Source organism: Ovis canadensis, chromosome 1, assembly GCF_042477335.2.
Source record: "Ovis canadensis isolate MfBH-ARS-UI-01 breed Bighorn chromosome 1, ARS-UI_OviCan_v2, whole genome shotgun sequence".
Lineage (NCBI taxonomy): Eukaryota > Metazoa > Chordata > Mammalia > Artiodactyla > Bovidae > Ovis > Ovis canadensis.
The window spans coordinates 62,960,502-62,976,693 of record NC_091245.1 but is presented as its reverse complement, the minus strand read 5'-3'; the positions used below and the strand labels follow the sequence as shown (position 1 = coordinate 62,976,693).

Sequence of the window (16,192 nt, the reverse complement as noted above, 5' to 3'; positions counted from 1 at the left end):
AGTATCATAATAGATATTCCTAGCACATTAAACAAGGGTACAATTTAACGCCTCTGTCATTAATCATTCACTGCTGTTCACTGTGGGCTTCCCTGGTAGCACATTGGTAAAGAATCCACCGGCCAATACAGGAGACGTGGGTTTGATCCCTGGGTCAATAAGATATCCCGGAGAAGAAAATGGTAACTCACTTCAATATTCTTGCCTGGGAAATCCCATGGACAAAGGAGCCTGGCAGGCTACAGTCCCCACAAAAGAGTCGGACAGGACTTAGCAACTAAACAACAACAGCCATTCACTGCACAATTGAATATTCTGGGCTAAATTCTTTTTGTACTTCATCTTTCAAACTAGATGCATTTCCTTGGACCAGCAGTATCACCATGACCTGGAGCTATTAGAAATGCAGAGTGACAGGTTCCACCCCAGATCTACTGAGTCAGAACCTGCATTTTAACAAGACGCCCAGGAGGTTCATATGCACATTAACGCTTGAATCACCCTGTGTAGGGCAGCTTCACACCCAGAGCTTCAAGGTTTAAACTCAGTTTCAAGTAGAAGCATTTGTTATTAATAGCATTTTCAAAATCATTTCTTTCTGTTTCAGCCTGCACTGGGAAGTAACTCACAAGGGAGAAGTGAAGACAACACCTTTTCTCTGGTTTCCTGTTTCTTGATTTCCCTGCACTGCACTGCGTGGTTCCTGAGCGTGATGAATCTGAGGCTTGCAAAGCTTGCAGTCTGAGTGAAAGCCCATGGGTATTGTTTTTTTCTTTTTCTTAACTTCAAGATGAATGTTTCTCAGTTGCTTTGAACTCCCTTGAAGTTTCTTACTTTCTGCTCAGATCATTTTCTTCTTTTGCAAATAATGCTTGCTTTAGTTTGTTCTAGACAAAATTCTATGACAAGGAAGGAACTCATTTCTAAAAGAGTTCTCTTCCAGAACAAAACAAGGTTTATTTTAATTTTAAAAAATTAACCAAACCTTAAAACAGTTCTAGAGTGGGAAGCATGGCTGTGATGGTTATGTGGGTTTCTTTTTTATTCTTGGCCAGGGCTGTTAAAATTCCTGTACCAATTTTCCCTCTTTTTTCTTATAGTTCTGGCTCCTCCACCCCACATCTCATGGAAGGAATTATGAAGCTCTTCACTATCCCTTTCTTCATAAGTATGGCAATTGAAAGGGAAGAATAAAAGTCCAAGTCTAAAGATAATACACAGTGTAGATAATTGAGAATTGGCTATAGGGCATTTATTCCCTCAAAATTGATTGTATATAGACAGACTTCTCATTTTTAGTGTTCTTAGGAAAATTTCAATAATTATTGAATTTTTGTGTGGAAAGGAAAAGAAACCTCAGATATTCTGGTTTCTTTCTAATTGTCCACCTAGGAAAAACTATAGCATATTTGTTGTGAGTGAGTGGCAAATAGTTAATAATCTCTTTCTGAATAATTATACTGAAAATTTGAACCAGATTCTCTCTAGGTAACAACTTTTTGAGAGTTGTTGGAATTTTCAAGACATTTACTCTTAAAATGTTTCCTTAAAAATAAAAAAAGCTTAACTTGGGCTATGTATGAATTTGTCTAGCAAATCTTTAATTTTGGGAAAAAATGGAACCCAACCTTTTGGCACAGCTGGCAGACTTGTCCACCATTGGTTTCACTCATTTGAACTCTGATATCACCTTGATGAGACCTTCAAACTTTTTCTCTGGTTAGAAGTCCTCAGGGTCTGCCTAGGGCCCTGGTATGAGTAAAGGGGGCGTTCTGAAGACACTTCTCTTTCAGAGCCAATAAGAGTGCAGCAACATAGGAATTAGAGATAAGGATGGCACATCCAAAAATTATATCTGAACTGAATTCAGATTCTCATTTAAAATATATTTTTGTAAATTCCTATCATGGTGATGATCATCCTCAACATCCACAACATCCCCATCTTTGTAATCCCATGAAAAATCAGGAAAAAGACTTAAATAATAGAAACCATGGTAAATAAACGGTAATTTACTGTTAGGAAAACATCCTCACAGGTTCAACAGTATATACCTTCCAGGTTCATGCTGTTTGGTGTGGCCCTAGCTTGGAAGGTCTAGGATGTTGCTTAGCAATAGAACGGAAAGAAGACAGAATCTGTAGAAAGTATCACATGTTCGTGGGTGTCTAAGAACTGTCTTCACACTTTCTACCTGTACATCAGGTATGAAGTTGTTTTCTAAGGTCTCTTATTATAAGTAAACAAACACATTTTATGTTTTTTTTAATTTGATACACAATTTTTACCTTGTGGACACACTGTTAAGAAACTCAGTCAAAGTCTTTGATTGTCCCAATGCCTCTTTTTCTTCTTCCAAAAATTCTCTTGGATAATATTGTGTAGTAGCATTTTTGGGATGTGTCCTAATAAATTAAAAGAAATTGAATACCAAAAATTAGATCAAAGACAAATACAAGTCATGGCAGGTCAAAGATTTTTCTCTGTGACCATATTAAGATATTATTTTATATTTAAATTCTATATATTGAATTTTTTCTTTACCTTACATACCAACTGCCATTCAAAGTATTTGTGAATTTCTCCCTGATGTAATCAGCAAGTTCTTTATTTTAAAAAATTTAGATACCATTTTAAACTTACAGAAGAGTTTTAAGAAGGGTATAAGAAATTCCCATACACTCTTCACCCAGATTCATCAGTTATTAACATTTCTAAAAACTTTAATTGGAAGATAATTGCTTCACAATGTTGTGTTAGTTTTTGCCATACAACAACATGAATCAGCCATATATATATCCCCTCCCTCCCACTGCCTCCCCATCCTGCCTCTCTAGGTCATAACAGAGCTGCCAGGCTGGGTCCCTATATTATATATTCATAGCAGCTTCCCATTAGCTACTTATTTTGCATATGCTAGTATGTATATATCAGTGCTACTCTCTCAATTAGTCCCCCCTCTCCTTCCCACACTGTCCACAAGTCTCTTCTCAATTATTAACATTTTGTTACATTTATTTTTCATTCTTTCTTCATTTCATTAAATCAGAGTTTCTCAACCAGTGAGATCCTATGCCATCGTCTCAATCCAGGAATATTTGGTAATGTCTGGAAACAATTTTGGTTGTCGCAACTGGAAGTGCTTTTGGCACCTAGTGCATAGAGCCCAGAGATGTCGTTAAACACCCTAGAGAGTGCAAGATGGCACTGCCCCCCAACCCACAACAGAGAATTATCCAGACAGTGGTGTTGAGGTTGAGAAACTCTGCTCTAAGTGTATAAAACCAGAAATAATTTACATTTTGGCAGGAATGACACCAGGATTCTGGGAGAAATTATTCCAGCCAGTTTGCTCTCAGGATTCACCTCTGCCCTTGGACATTATACATTGTATTTATACCTCTGGGCTTTGTCAGTCTCACCCACTAGACTGGGTGAGATTCTTGATTTTAGGGTATGGGGCTGTAGAAAGATCATATGATACAATCCTTAAGAGAGTGCACTCTGGTGACAGGCTGCCTGGCTTTGAAGCTGGGTTCTGTCACTTACTAGCTATGTGACCCTGAGCTAATTAATTACATGTTGGCCGAAAAGTTTGTTTGGGTTTTTCTGTTACATCATACGGAAAAACCCAAATGAACTTTTTTTTGCCAACCTAATATTGAACCTCTCTGTGCCTGTTTTTTAATCTCTAATTGAAGTTCTTAATGTCCCCTAGCTCACAGCGTCATGGTAAGTACTGAATGTGTTAATAGACGCAAAGCTTGTAAAACAGTGCCTAGCACACTTTAAGTGCTCCAAAATTTAGGTTGTATGTAATCTGTGTTTGTCGAACAAATGTCAGTAACATGTCTCTGAAAGGCAAGTATATTAATGGATAGCAATCAAAAAGAGTGCTAAAGAGAGTTTTGCTCATATTTAATTGAACAGTAACTTCTTTTTTCCCTGCCTAGATCAGTGTCCACAGAAGACAGGATGATGGAGAGAAAGAATGTTGGTGTTGGAACCAGAGACTTGGGTTCAGATCTTAGCTTTACCTTTTGGTTTCTATCCACACTAGGACCCTCTGGGTAGGATTATGTGGCTCCTGGTGGTTTCATCAAAGTAGCAACATGACTGAGTCACTCTCACTTTTTTTTTTTTTCCTTCACATCAGATGGGTAATGTGCCGGTGTCCTAACAAGGTTTGTGGGGAGGCACATGTCACGCAGCAGCGTGAACACCCAATCATCACGCTCATGAACTACAAAAGGATCGCACTCTCACTTTTTAACATGTGATTTGTTTTGTTGTTTTCTCAGCAAATCTATTCATTACTGCTTAAAATTTAAATTATGTTCTAAACATTGTGCTTTCATTTTTAACCTCTTTGCTTTAGTTTCTTTATTTGTAAAATGGAAATAGTGTCTACCTCAGATGGCAGTTGTGAGAATTAACTGAGTTGTGTGTGCAAAGTACTTAGAAAAATGCGTGGTATGTCGTAAGAACACTGTAAACGTTTGTTTTCATAGTCATTAATCTTTGAGCCTCATCTCTGACTTTTTTTTTTACTTCTTCCATCACAATCATATATCCCATCTTTTCCACCTAATTTCTCATCTTAGTAAATGGCACCAGCATTCTCCTAAGTTACATGGATGTGAACTATTTGAATTCCTTTTGATTCACTCCTCCAACTTCCCTCCACTCTGTGGGTCAAGATCTGCAGCTATTTCTCATTTTTTCTCTCCATCTACACAGAAACACCTGTCCATCATAATCACTCAACGTGCACGGAGAACCTACTAAATCTAAAGTCCTGTGGTTAGGGTCCCTGCTGTCATAAGCTCCCTCCTGAGTCTACCCTGGCTGACTCATGCTTTTTATTTTTTTGGAGTATTCTTGTTTTACAATGTTGCATTAGTTTCTTCTGTACAATGAAGTGGATCAGCTGTATGTATACATATATCCCCTCCCTTTTGGACCTCCTCTCACTCCACCCACATCCCACCCATCTAGGTCATCGCAGGGCCCCGAGATGAGCTTCCTGTTCTTTATAGCAGGGTCCCACTATTTCTCTATTTCACACATGGTAGTGTCTCTATGTCAGTCCTAATCCCCTAGTTCCTCCCCTCCTTCCCTTCCACTGCTCTGCCCACAAGTCCGTTTCTATGTGTGCTGCCCTGGAAATAGGTTCATCTGTACCATTTTTCTAGATTCCACATACACCCGTTAATGTACAGTATTTGTTTTTCTATTTCTGACTTACTTTACTCTGTATGACAGACTCTAGGTCCATCCACATCTCTACAAATGACCCAATTTCATTCCTTTTTATGGCTGAGTAAACAGAAATCTCTAGTTGGCTTGACTAAGAAATTTGTCTCAAAATCCAAGTTTCTTTTGTACTAATGAATCACAACTCTCCTTCCGGGCTTACCCCTTACTTGTCAGTGTTTAATGATTCTTGATGTCCTAATTCTCTGCCAAGACTTGACTACCAGTCCTTGTCTACCAATCCTTGTCTTTCTCTTCATCTCTTTTGGTCTGGCCTGTCTGTCCATGTTTCTCCCTGGCTTCTGACTCATGTTTCGTCCTGACCCCTGGTATCTATGTACATGTGCTCTAACTTAAAAGATTCACCCAAGGATTAAGTGTAGTTAGAAAAAACATCAAAAGGAGTTAGATTTAGGGGTCCTTTAATGTTTAGAAGTTGGGAAGACAAGGATCCAGTAAAAGAGATTGAGAAGGAGCTGCCAGCGATTTAGAAAGAGCACATTGAATATTGCTCAGAAGCCAAGAAGAAGAAACAGCCAACCATGTTAAATACTGCTGAGCAATGGAGAGAGGGTATCTGAAAACTGGATTAGGCAATCAGACCACTGCAGGTCTTTGGTGACCCTCTTAAGACTAGAATGGAAGAAGAAAAGGTAGAATTAGAAAATGTGGAAAACTTCTGTGAAGAGTTTTGTTGTTAAGAAAAAAAAAAAGCAGAGAAATTAGCTAATTGTTTGTTGGTTCTAATGATGGGAGTTTTAGGATTTTGTATTTACACATGTCTCCTTTTCACTCTTGGTTTACTGCCACCACTTTATTTAGACACTGGTCATTTTACCTGTGACCAGGTTTAATTACAGAAGACTCTTATCTGGGCTTCCCCGGTGGTAAAGAATCTGCCTGCAGTGCAGGAGACATGGGCTTGATCCCTGGGTCGGGAAGATCCCCTGGAGGAAGGCATGGCAATTCACTTCAGTATTCTTGCCTGGAGAGTCCCATGGACAGAGCTGCCTGGCAGGCTACAGTCCATAGGGTCGCAAAGAGTCAGACATGCCTAAGCAACTCACACACACACACACACACACACACACACACACACACGCATAGACTCTGGCCAATCTCCTCAATTACAGGCTCTTTTTTCCCTCTGTGCTCCAATACATACTGCCTTGCTCATCTTTTTTTTTTTTTTAATTTAAATTTTTTAATTTACAAAAGTATGATAACACATTTACAGGAGACTTTGAAAATACAGGATAAGGTTACATATAGTTTCATTATATATTCCAATTTTTTTAAGTAGATAAATTAAGATTTTTAGTTGGAGTTTCAATACTAAGCTCTCAAAAATTAATCTGGCTCAACTTATTCAATAGCTCTAATCTTTCCTCTTCTTTGCTTCAGAACTTGAAGAAAAATGCCTTCCTGCCTGCCACAGAGAATCTGCTTATCTTCTGCCTCTGCTACTGCATCCACCCAACCTGGGCTAGTCCTTTGCGAACTCTGCTTATACCACCCTCTGGAACTGTTCAGGTCATTAAAAAAATTCTGGGAAGTTTTCTCTTTCTCTAGGTCTCAAAATCATATCCAACATTTGTGGCTTATCTTCTATAGATCTAAAATCATTTCAAAATAAAAGTTTTTTAATCCTAATAATAAGCCTGCGTATGCGCTGAGTTGCTTTAGTCGTGTCTGACTCTTTTGCGAGCCCATGAACTGTAGCCTGCCAGGGTCCCCTGTCCATGAAATTCTCCAGGCAAGAATACGGGAGTGGGTTTCCATACCCTACTCCAGGGGATCTTCCTAACCCAGGGATTGAACTCGCATCTCCTGCTTTATAGGCCCATTCTTTACCGCTGAGTCACTGGGGAAGCCCCTTTGCACAGCCATATATATACTTGTATTTCATTTTCCTAGTAAGATTTTTAAAAAGCACCGGTGATAATTAGTTTTTCTTGAGCTGGATTACTCTGTGGAGATGAGGCATCACTGTCAATTAGTTTCTATTATAAAGCTCTCTCACAGTAATCACAGAAACTGCTAGGTTTTACCATAGTTGCTTTTGAAAAAAAAATATATCTATATATTCATTTCATACTTACCATCTTGTCTGAGTACTTGTTTCCTTGATTTGGGGGACGACTTGCATGCCAACATCTCTCTCAAGTTGCTTAAGGGTGAAATTTTTATCTGGGTAGGCTGTACATTCAATATAGGCATCTTTCACACTGGAAGCGTTCTGGTCACTGAACTTAATGGGGGCACCAAATTCACTTCGTTTTCGAGAAATCATATATGTGATCTGCAACACAGGTGAGAAGTAAAGGAGACAAAAGTCTCTGGAGAAGAACAGATCTGTGGTCCACAGCACTGGTGCTCTACCCACATCCTCTTGGATGTAATTTCTGTGCACCTTTCCAGGTCCTGCGCTCTCGGTTCCCAAAGCCATCACCTATTGCTCCTCCATGGAGGATGCTCTAGGGCTACCAGGCCACTTTGCCTGATGGTACAAGGAACAGGAAGTGACTGGCAGTTTATATCCTGACCAGGGATAGACAGTAGGAGACACAGGCAAGCCCATCCCTTTTGCTTCTGTTTGGGACAACTCTGAGGTATAACTTATACTCCAGAGTTCCCTAGGGGTGCAGGCTGAAGCTTCCCTCTGCTAGACTTTGGCCTAAGAGTGCACCCCTGCAAGGCTTCTGCCATGTCTCTGTCCTGCTGCTCCCCCCATTCTTTTCTGAGACACTTTAATCACTTGTACACAATTGCTCCTCACAAGGGCTGCTCTGGGAACGCCCTAGTTTCCTAGGGCTGCCGTAATCACAGACCACAGACTAGGTGGCTTAAAGCAACAGGAATTTATTCTCACTTGTTTGCGGAGGCTAGAAGTCTGTAATAAGGATGGATGTGTGTATATATAGCTGATTCCTTTCCTTGTACAGCAGAAACCGACACAATATGGTAAAGCAACTATACCCCAACTTAAAAAAAAAAAAGGAAAAGAGCTGTTAGAGGGTTGGTTCCTTCTGAAGACTCTGCGGGAGAACGGGCTCCCTGCCTCTTTCCTTGCTTCTGCTGTCTCGGCCAGCAATCCTAGGTGTTCCCTGGGGCAGATCCATCACTCCAACCTCTGCCCCCACCTTCCACGGTGTTCTCCGGGTGTCTCTGTCTTCACAACACCATCTTCTTATAAAGATCCCTGCCATATTGGATAAAACTCCCCTTCTTTCCTTTCTGAAGTACTGGAGGGTAGGACTTGAACTTATCTTTCGGGAGGAGATATAATTCAACACATAACGTGAAGTGAAGTCGCTCAGTTGTGTCCGACTCTTTGCAACCCCATGGACAACAGGCTCCTCCGTCCATGGGATTTTCCAGGCAAGAGCAGTGGAGTGGGTTGCCATTTCCTTCTCCAGGGAACTTCCCCACCCAGGGATCAAACCCAGGTCTCCCACATTGCAGACAGACACTTTACCATCTGAGCCACCAGGGAAGTCACGAAGGTGGTCTAACCCTTGTTATTCAACCCATAACACCCACCTAAGACAGTGACCATTCTTCTATGAAAAGAAAAACCCTAACCCCACAGCAAACATAGCAAAGCGTATGGATTCCTCAGGAATAAGTGTTGCTCAGCTCTAGGCAGGTGACCATATTCAAGCTGCTGACCTGTTTTGTAGAGTCCTTAACTGACTCTTCTTCGATTTCTTTTTCACTGCCCATAGAAATCCATGGTTTAGAAATAGGTGGCTTATAAATATATGTTTCTTCAGGAATATGATCTTTGTATTCTTCTTGTTCTTCTGGTAGTTCTGGGGGCTGGAATAAAATAAATAGCATTCTAAAATGTATTCCCAGAAGACAAACTTATAGTTACCAAAGAGGAAAAGGGAAGAGAAATCAGTTAGAAGTTTGGGGTTAACATGTACATACTAATGTGCGTGAATGTGTGTGAACGCGCTCAGTTGTGTCCAATTCTTTGCGACCCTTTGGACTGTAGCCCACCAGGCTCCTCTGTCCATGGGATTTTCCAGGCAAGAATACTGGAGTGGGTTGCCATTTGCTTCTCCAGGGGATCTTCCCAACCCAGGGATCAAACCCATGTCTCCTGTGTCTCCTGTATTGGCAGGTGGATTCTTTACCACTAGCGCCACCTGGGAAGCCCCATATACAAACTACTATATATAAAATAGATAACCAACAAGACCTACTGTATAGCACAGGAAACTACGCTCAAAATTTTGTTATAATCTATAAGGGAAAAGAATCTGAAAAAGAATCTATACGTAAGTATATGTATGTATATATATGTGTGTATGCGTGTATATATATGTCTGAATCACTTTGCTGTACACCTGAAACTAACACATTGTAAATCAACTATACTTCAATTTTTTAAAGAGATAAGTTCAGCAAAAAATATACATATATATATAACCAAATTTAGGTTATAATTATGCACATATATTTTGCAACAAACTTTACTTTTATATAAATTCATTGAGCTCTCCCTTCTTGTTTTTCTTCTTAGTTGGTTCATGCTGCTCGGTTATGAAAAGGAAACTAAGCAAAAAAGGGAAGAATAAAGGGCAAAAAAGAAAGAATTTAAGGACAAAAAAAGGAAGCTGAAAAAAGAAAAAGATGGGAGAATAAAGGGAAAAGATGTGTGATAAGAATTGAAGAATATGGAATGCTAAAACTTGATAAAATACAAAACTAATTTTCTCTGATTTAATAATGCTTTTTGATAAGAAGATTACATGTATGAATAAACATGATATCCACTAAATTATAAAGAGTGAATGTTTTTTTAAACCAAGATTTCCGCAAGAGGTGCAGAGAAATACAGGTATGGCTATAAATACAGATATAGACCTATAGATGTTTATTGCTGCCTTATTCATAATAGTGAAAAAAATGGGCAATTAAATGAATGTTAGTAGGGAGAGGGTTGATACACTGTGGAATAATCAGAAACTAAAATCTCATAAAACAGTTGGAATGAACAAACTCAATCTGTGTGTATACGATGTCTAAATGTATCAAAATGAATAGATCCTAGAATTTTACAATTCAGTGACAAACAGAAGCTGCAAAACAAGTTGTATAATTTTATGTAAATTTTAAGCAATAAGATATATTATCTGTAGAACATACATACATGGTGACAGTATCAAACCATGGACAAAAGACGACAACAACCTTAGAGCAATACTTCCTTATAGAGATGTTTGAAAAATTGAATTAAGAAGGATGTGTAAGAGGGAGTGAAATGTTATCTGTTAATTTTGTCTCAAAAGACTTTAAAGTAAACATGATAAAATATCAGTATTAACATTTGTTAATTCTGCATAGATATTTGTTTTATCATGTATACCTTTCTATACACTGGAAATATTCCACCATAATAAAAACTAAAACACAGAGAAAAACCACCATAAAAATGAAATTGAAAATGTTGACTAACAAATATATCAAATTTTAAAAGTCTTAGGTATTTTAAAACTCTATGGCGTTCTTTTATTTTTCTTGCTACTGGGCAACCATGCAAACTCCTCTGTCTCCCTCACTTTGAATACACTTCCTCATGAGGATGCTAGACCGGAAGGCAACTTGTTACCTTTCATGACCACTTTGAACGCAACACCCCAGAGGTGAATTGACTTCTTTTCCTTGGAAACTACCATTCTTTTATTTTTTGCTTATCTTTGACACCCCGTTCCCTTCAACTGCCCACTGACCAAGTTGTCTTTTAAAACGTTTGCTTTTGAATAATCATAGCAAACATGTATGAAGCCCCAGCTTTGTGTCAGGCACTGTACAAAGGGCTTTTCCTGTTTTGGCTTATTTAATCTTCATGACAGCTCTACTGGTACCACCGTTTTGCAGATGAGAGGCTCAGTAACTTACCTGAAGTCATGGAGATGGCAGGACAAGAACCAGGAATATAGGCCAACGAACGGCTGAGAGCAGATTCACAGTTTCCACTCTCATTGGGTAAGGGAAGGGCAAAGAAGACGTCTTAGCTACCTCACTGCACACTTACTGCTCACCTACTCTAGGTTCCAGAGAATCAGAGCCAAACGAGAATAATCATGAACATGTCTGCTCCCCACCCCCAGAGGTAGTGCTTCCTTCTGACAATCAACAGGTTGCACTGACTTAGGGTGTGCTTACATTTAAATAGTTTTCCTTGCCCTCTTCAGTTCCAATAAGATAAAAGTTAAGTCCATACTTGAAGTCTCTATCATAAACAAGGAGAAGCTCATCTCCAGGATATTCCTACAAAAACATAATCAAAAGAGAAGGTTAATGTTCAGCAGTCATTCAGTTTACTCAGATATTGACACAAAATTAATATTTCTTTAATCAATCAATCATAGAAGATAACCATAATGCTAATCTATTGTTAATAACCCCAAATTTTAAAGTTATTTTATTAACTTACAAAAGCTCTTGAAACACAATGGATGGAAAGTTGGCTATCAGTTCAGTTCAGTTCATTTCAGTTCAGTTGCTCAGTCGTGTCCGACTCTTTGCGACCCCATGAATCACAGCACGCCAAGCCTCCCTGTCCATCACCATCTCCTGGAGTTCACTCAGACTCACGTCCATTGAGTCGGTGATGCCATCCAGCCATCTCATCCTCTGTCATCCCCTTCTCCTCCTGCCCCCAATCCCTCCCAGCATCAGAGTCTTTTCCAATGAGTCAACTCTTCGCATGAGGTGGCCAAAGTACTGGAGTTTCAGCTTTAGCATCATTCCTTCCAAAGAAATCCCAGGGTTGATCTCCTTCAGAATGGACTGGTTGGATCTCCTTGCAGTCCAAGGGACCCCCAAGAGTCTTCTCCAACACCACAGTTCAAAAGCATCAATTCTTCGGCACTCAGCCTTCTTCACAGTCCAACTCTCACATCCATACATGACCACAGGAAAAACCATAGCCTTGACTAGACTGACCTTTGTTGGCAAAGTAATGTCTCTGCTTTTGAATATACTATCTAGGTTGGTCATAACTTTCCTTCCAAGGAGTAAGCATCTTTGAATTTCATGGCTGCAATCACCATCTGCAGTGATTTCGGAGCCCCCCAAAATAAAGTCAGCCACTGTTTCCACTGTTTCCCCATCTACTTCCCATGAAGTGATGCCATGATCTTAGTTTTCTGAATGTTGAGCTTTAAGCCAACTTTAATAACCCAATACAAAATAAAAAGTTTAAGAAAGAAAGGGAAAAAATCAAAAGCACAATGGGTTCAGGGAAATTTACCATGCAATTTTATTTCTAACAAGGAAAAAAAGAAGTATTCCTTTTATCTGGTGTTGCACTCTTTAGCATGTTTGCAGACAAATTAGGACTAAAATTATGAATGTTTACAATCAAAGCAGTATGGGGAAATAGAGTAGGTTCCCTTTCTAGTTAAAACAGGGCAAGAACGAGCTTTTATGGGTGTGGAATAAGACAATCTGTCACTGATAGGAGTTTGTTTTTCACAAAGGGTCATTGAGAAGGATTCCCGAAGAGACATGGACAAGATATCAAAGTCAGATTTGAGCTCAAGAATCTCTTCAAATTTTGTGATTATGTATCAGGAACCTCTTGAGGTAAGGCTGAAAAATAAAGAGGGGTGACATACTTACCTGAACAATGTTTTTGACTGGGTAGAAATCAGATACTGCAGCTCTGTTTGCAAAGTCTGCAAAAATATCTTCTTTTTTGATAAGTTTGTAAGGTTGTTCTTCTGTGACATCTTCTTCTACTCTGCAGTTAAATATTTCCTGGGTCTTGGTAGTTAACACTAAAGGATAAATTTCTGGATGACCTGGGAAAGGCAAAGTGAATTTAGACATTAAATACAACCATTTAAAATATGAACACTAGGAAATATGCAGTTGTTTGCTTTAAATAATTGTCTTGGTTAAAATTTTAAAAGACTTTAAAATCATTGTTCATATTTTAAAAGTAAGTTTGTCCATTATAAGAAATGTCAGCAAATAAATTTATTTATAAAACAGAAACAGACTCACAGACTTAGAAAACAAACTTACGGTAACCAAAGGGGAAATGTGGTGGGGGAGAGTGGGAAATTGGGAGTTTGGGACTGACATATACTCACTATTATATTTAAAATAGATAATAAATAAGGACCTACTGATTAGCACAGGGAACATTACTCAATGTTCTGTAAAAACCTAATAGGAAAGAATCTGAAAAACAATAGATATATGGATGTGTGTAACTGAATCACTTCTTTGTACAGAAGAAACTAACACAACATTGTAAATCAACTATACTCAAAAATGAAATAAAATTTTTGAAATGTCAAAAAGAGAAAAAGGCAGAAATAACAATTACCCATAATACTGTCTCTCAAGAGAGAACCTATATTAATTGTTTGTTTCATTCTAGTCACTCCATACATATTAATAGTATCTTAAATGAAATTCTAAATCCTGCCTTTCATATTTACCATTATGTCAGTAGAATTTTACTATAACATTATATAATTTTTCTAATGCATCGTTTCAAACTAGTGCAATTCTGTAGCATAGTTTTTAATCACTCTGTTGTTGGTAAGCATTACTTTTATTTTTCTAATTTGTTTTTAATGATTATAAACAATTCTTTGGCCACCTCATGCGGAGAGTTGACTCATTGGAAAAGACTCTGATGCTGGGAGGGATTGGGGGCAGGAGAAGAACGGGACGACAGAGGATGAGATGGCTGGATGGCATCACCGACTTGATGGACGTGAGTCTGAGTGAACTCCGGGAGTTGGTGATGGACAGGGAGGCCTGGCGTGCTGCGATTCATGGGGTCGCAGAGTCGGACACGACTGAGCGACTGAACTGAACTGAACTGACAAACAAATATCTAGTTTATAAAGTTTTATCACATTTCAAATTCTTTTCTTAGGATAGGTTTTAAAAGTGAAATTTTGGTTTGAAGGTATTATCGCCCTTTTAGGCTCTAACCTAAACCTGTATTGCCTTCCTAAAACACCCCTCCCTCACTGTTCACCTGCTGCTCTCTCTCACGAGGTGACTTCATTTGCCCTCACAGAGAAAATTCTATCTGTACAGCAAAGAATCCTGCAACAGCCTGCAGCCCTGCCCACCAGCTGATCAGCACAAGCCCTGACTTTCTGCCTTCCCCTCCAGTCTGAAGACCTGCCTGCCCCTCTTCGCCCTTCCCTGCCCATCAATGCTTCCTCCCTACTGACATTCCTACCTGTGTGCTGTTTGCCCTTAGTAGGCCCTTCAATAGGTACCTCTGCTCCTCAGGGCTCTTTTTCACAGTCAAACTTGTTATTCAGTTCTTCACATCTAAAAGCTACTGACTTTCCAATTAGGTCGTATTGCTAAACCTGGCAGTGAGGAGGAAGGTGGGATAGGGAGTTCCTTTTCCCTCCTCTGCTTCCCCAATCCCAGAACTGCCCTCAGAAGAGGAGGAGGGGAGGTTCTGGAGGCTTCCATTCCTCTTCTTCCTGTCCTTTTGCCCCCACCCCAGGTCAGTGCTGGGCAGCAGCAGGCCCTAGGACAGTGGATGGAAGGGAACAAGGTATCATTTTGCCTGTTGCCATCTCCTCTCTCAAGCCTTCTTCTCCTTTTCTTTTTCTTTTTATCATCATTAGCTTCTACCACCCCAGTCTCAGTTCTGCGTTTACCCCCAGAACTCTGTCCCCTAACTACAAGCTCCCAGAGTCCCAGAACCCACTCTCATCCTCTCCAGGCCCCACACCTGGGTGTCTGACACCCTCCCTCCACTGTTCAACAAGAGCATCATCGAGGGGAGAAGAGCAAGTGGCCTTTCAAGTAGGAATTGTAAGCTTATTTTCCCACAGAAACCCTGACTTCTAGCCCTCGTGGATCAATGATATAATTATTCAGGTAATTTGGGGTTTTTTAGTTTCTATAGGCACAACACTGATTATATATGGAAATACATTGCAAAGTACAATCAGTTGGCATAATAAGCAAACATTTGGAATGTAAGTTGTTGACAAATTAGAAACAAATTGCCAGTTTTTATTTCCTGAAAAATACTAATCTTAACACCTGGCATACAGGAGGTGCTCAAAAAACAACTGTTGACTTGATTCACATGCAAGTTATCCTTTAAAATCATACTGCTAGCTATAATTTTCAGTGTCCAATGCCTAGTACATTTAACTCAGATGACCATTATATCTACTACTGCGGGCAGGAATCCCTTAGAAGAAACGGAGTAGCCATCATAGTCAACAAAAGAGTCTGAAATGCAGTACTTGGATGCAATCTCAAAAACGACAGAATGATCTCTGTTCATTTCCAAGGCAAACCATTCAATATCATAGTAATCCATGTCTATGCCCTGAACAGTAATGCTGAAAAAGCTGAAGTTAAACAGTTCTATGAAGACCTACAAGACCTTCTAGAATTAACACCCCAAAAAGATGTCCTTTCCATTATAGGGGACTGGAATGCAAAAGTAGGAAGTCAAGAAACACCTGGAGTAACGGGCAAATTTGGCCTTGGGGTACAGAACGAAGCAGGCCAAATGCTAATAGAGTTCTGCCAAGAGAATGCACTGGTCATAGCAAACACCCTCTTCCAACAACACAAGAGAAGACCCTACACATGGACATCACCAGGTGCTCGACAGCAAAATCAGATTGATTATATTCTTTGCAGCCAAAGATGTAGAAGCTCTACACAGTCAGCAAAAACAAGACCGAGAGCTGACTGTGGCTCAGATTATGAACTTCTTATTGCCAAATTCAGACTGAAATTGAAGAAAGTGGAGAAAACCACTAGAACATTCAGGTATGACCTAAATCAAATCCCTTATCACTATACAGTGGAAGTGAGAAATAGATTTAAGGGACTAGATCTGATAGAGCGCCTGATGAACTATAGACGGAGGTTCATGACATTGTACAGGAGACAGAAATCA

The 16,192-nt window shown here is 39.5% G+C and overlaps 1 protein-coding gene and 1 non-coding gene across 3 annotated transcripts in view; both read right to left on the bottom strand.

The window, feature by feature from the left end:
• The window catches only part of DNAI3 (dynein axonemal intermediate chain 3), a 93,307-nt gene that overhangs the window by 60,885 nt on the left and 16,230 nt on the right, over positions 1-16,192 (bottom strand). For both annotated transcript variants that reach the window (XM_069571073.1, XM_069571146.1), the window contains exons 4-8: positions 12,898-13,079; positions 11,437-11,541; positions 8,929-9,078; positions 7,359-7,558; positions 2,289-2,405 (exon numbers count right to left, since the gene is read on the bottom strand). In XM_069571073.1, coding sequence (XP_069427174.1) covers positions 2,289-2,405; positions 7,359-7,558; positions 8,929-9,078; positions 11,437-11,541; positions 12,898-13,079 — 754 coding nt within the window. The remainder of the gene's footprint in view (positions 1-2,288; positions 2,406-7,358; positions 7,559-8,928; positions 9,079-11,436; positions 11,542-12,897; positions 13,080-16,192) is intronic.
• Positions 4,151-4,255, bottom strand: LOC138431666 (small nucleolar RNA U13). The gene has a single exon (XR_011253815.1). It is a non-coding gene; the product is annotated as a small nucleolar RNA U13 (small nucleolar RNA).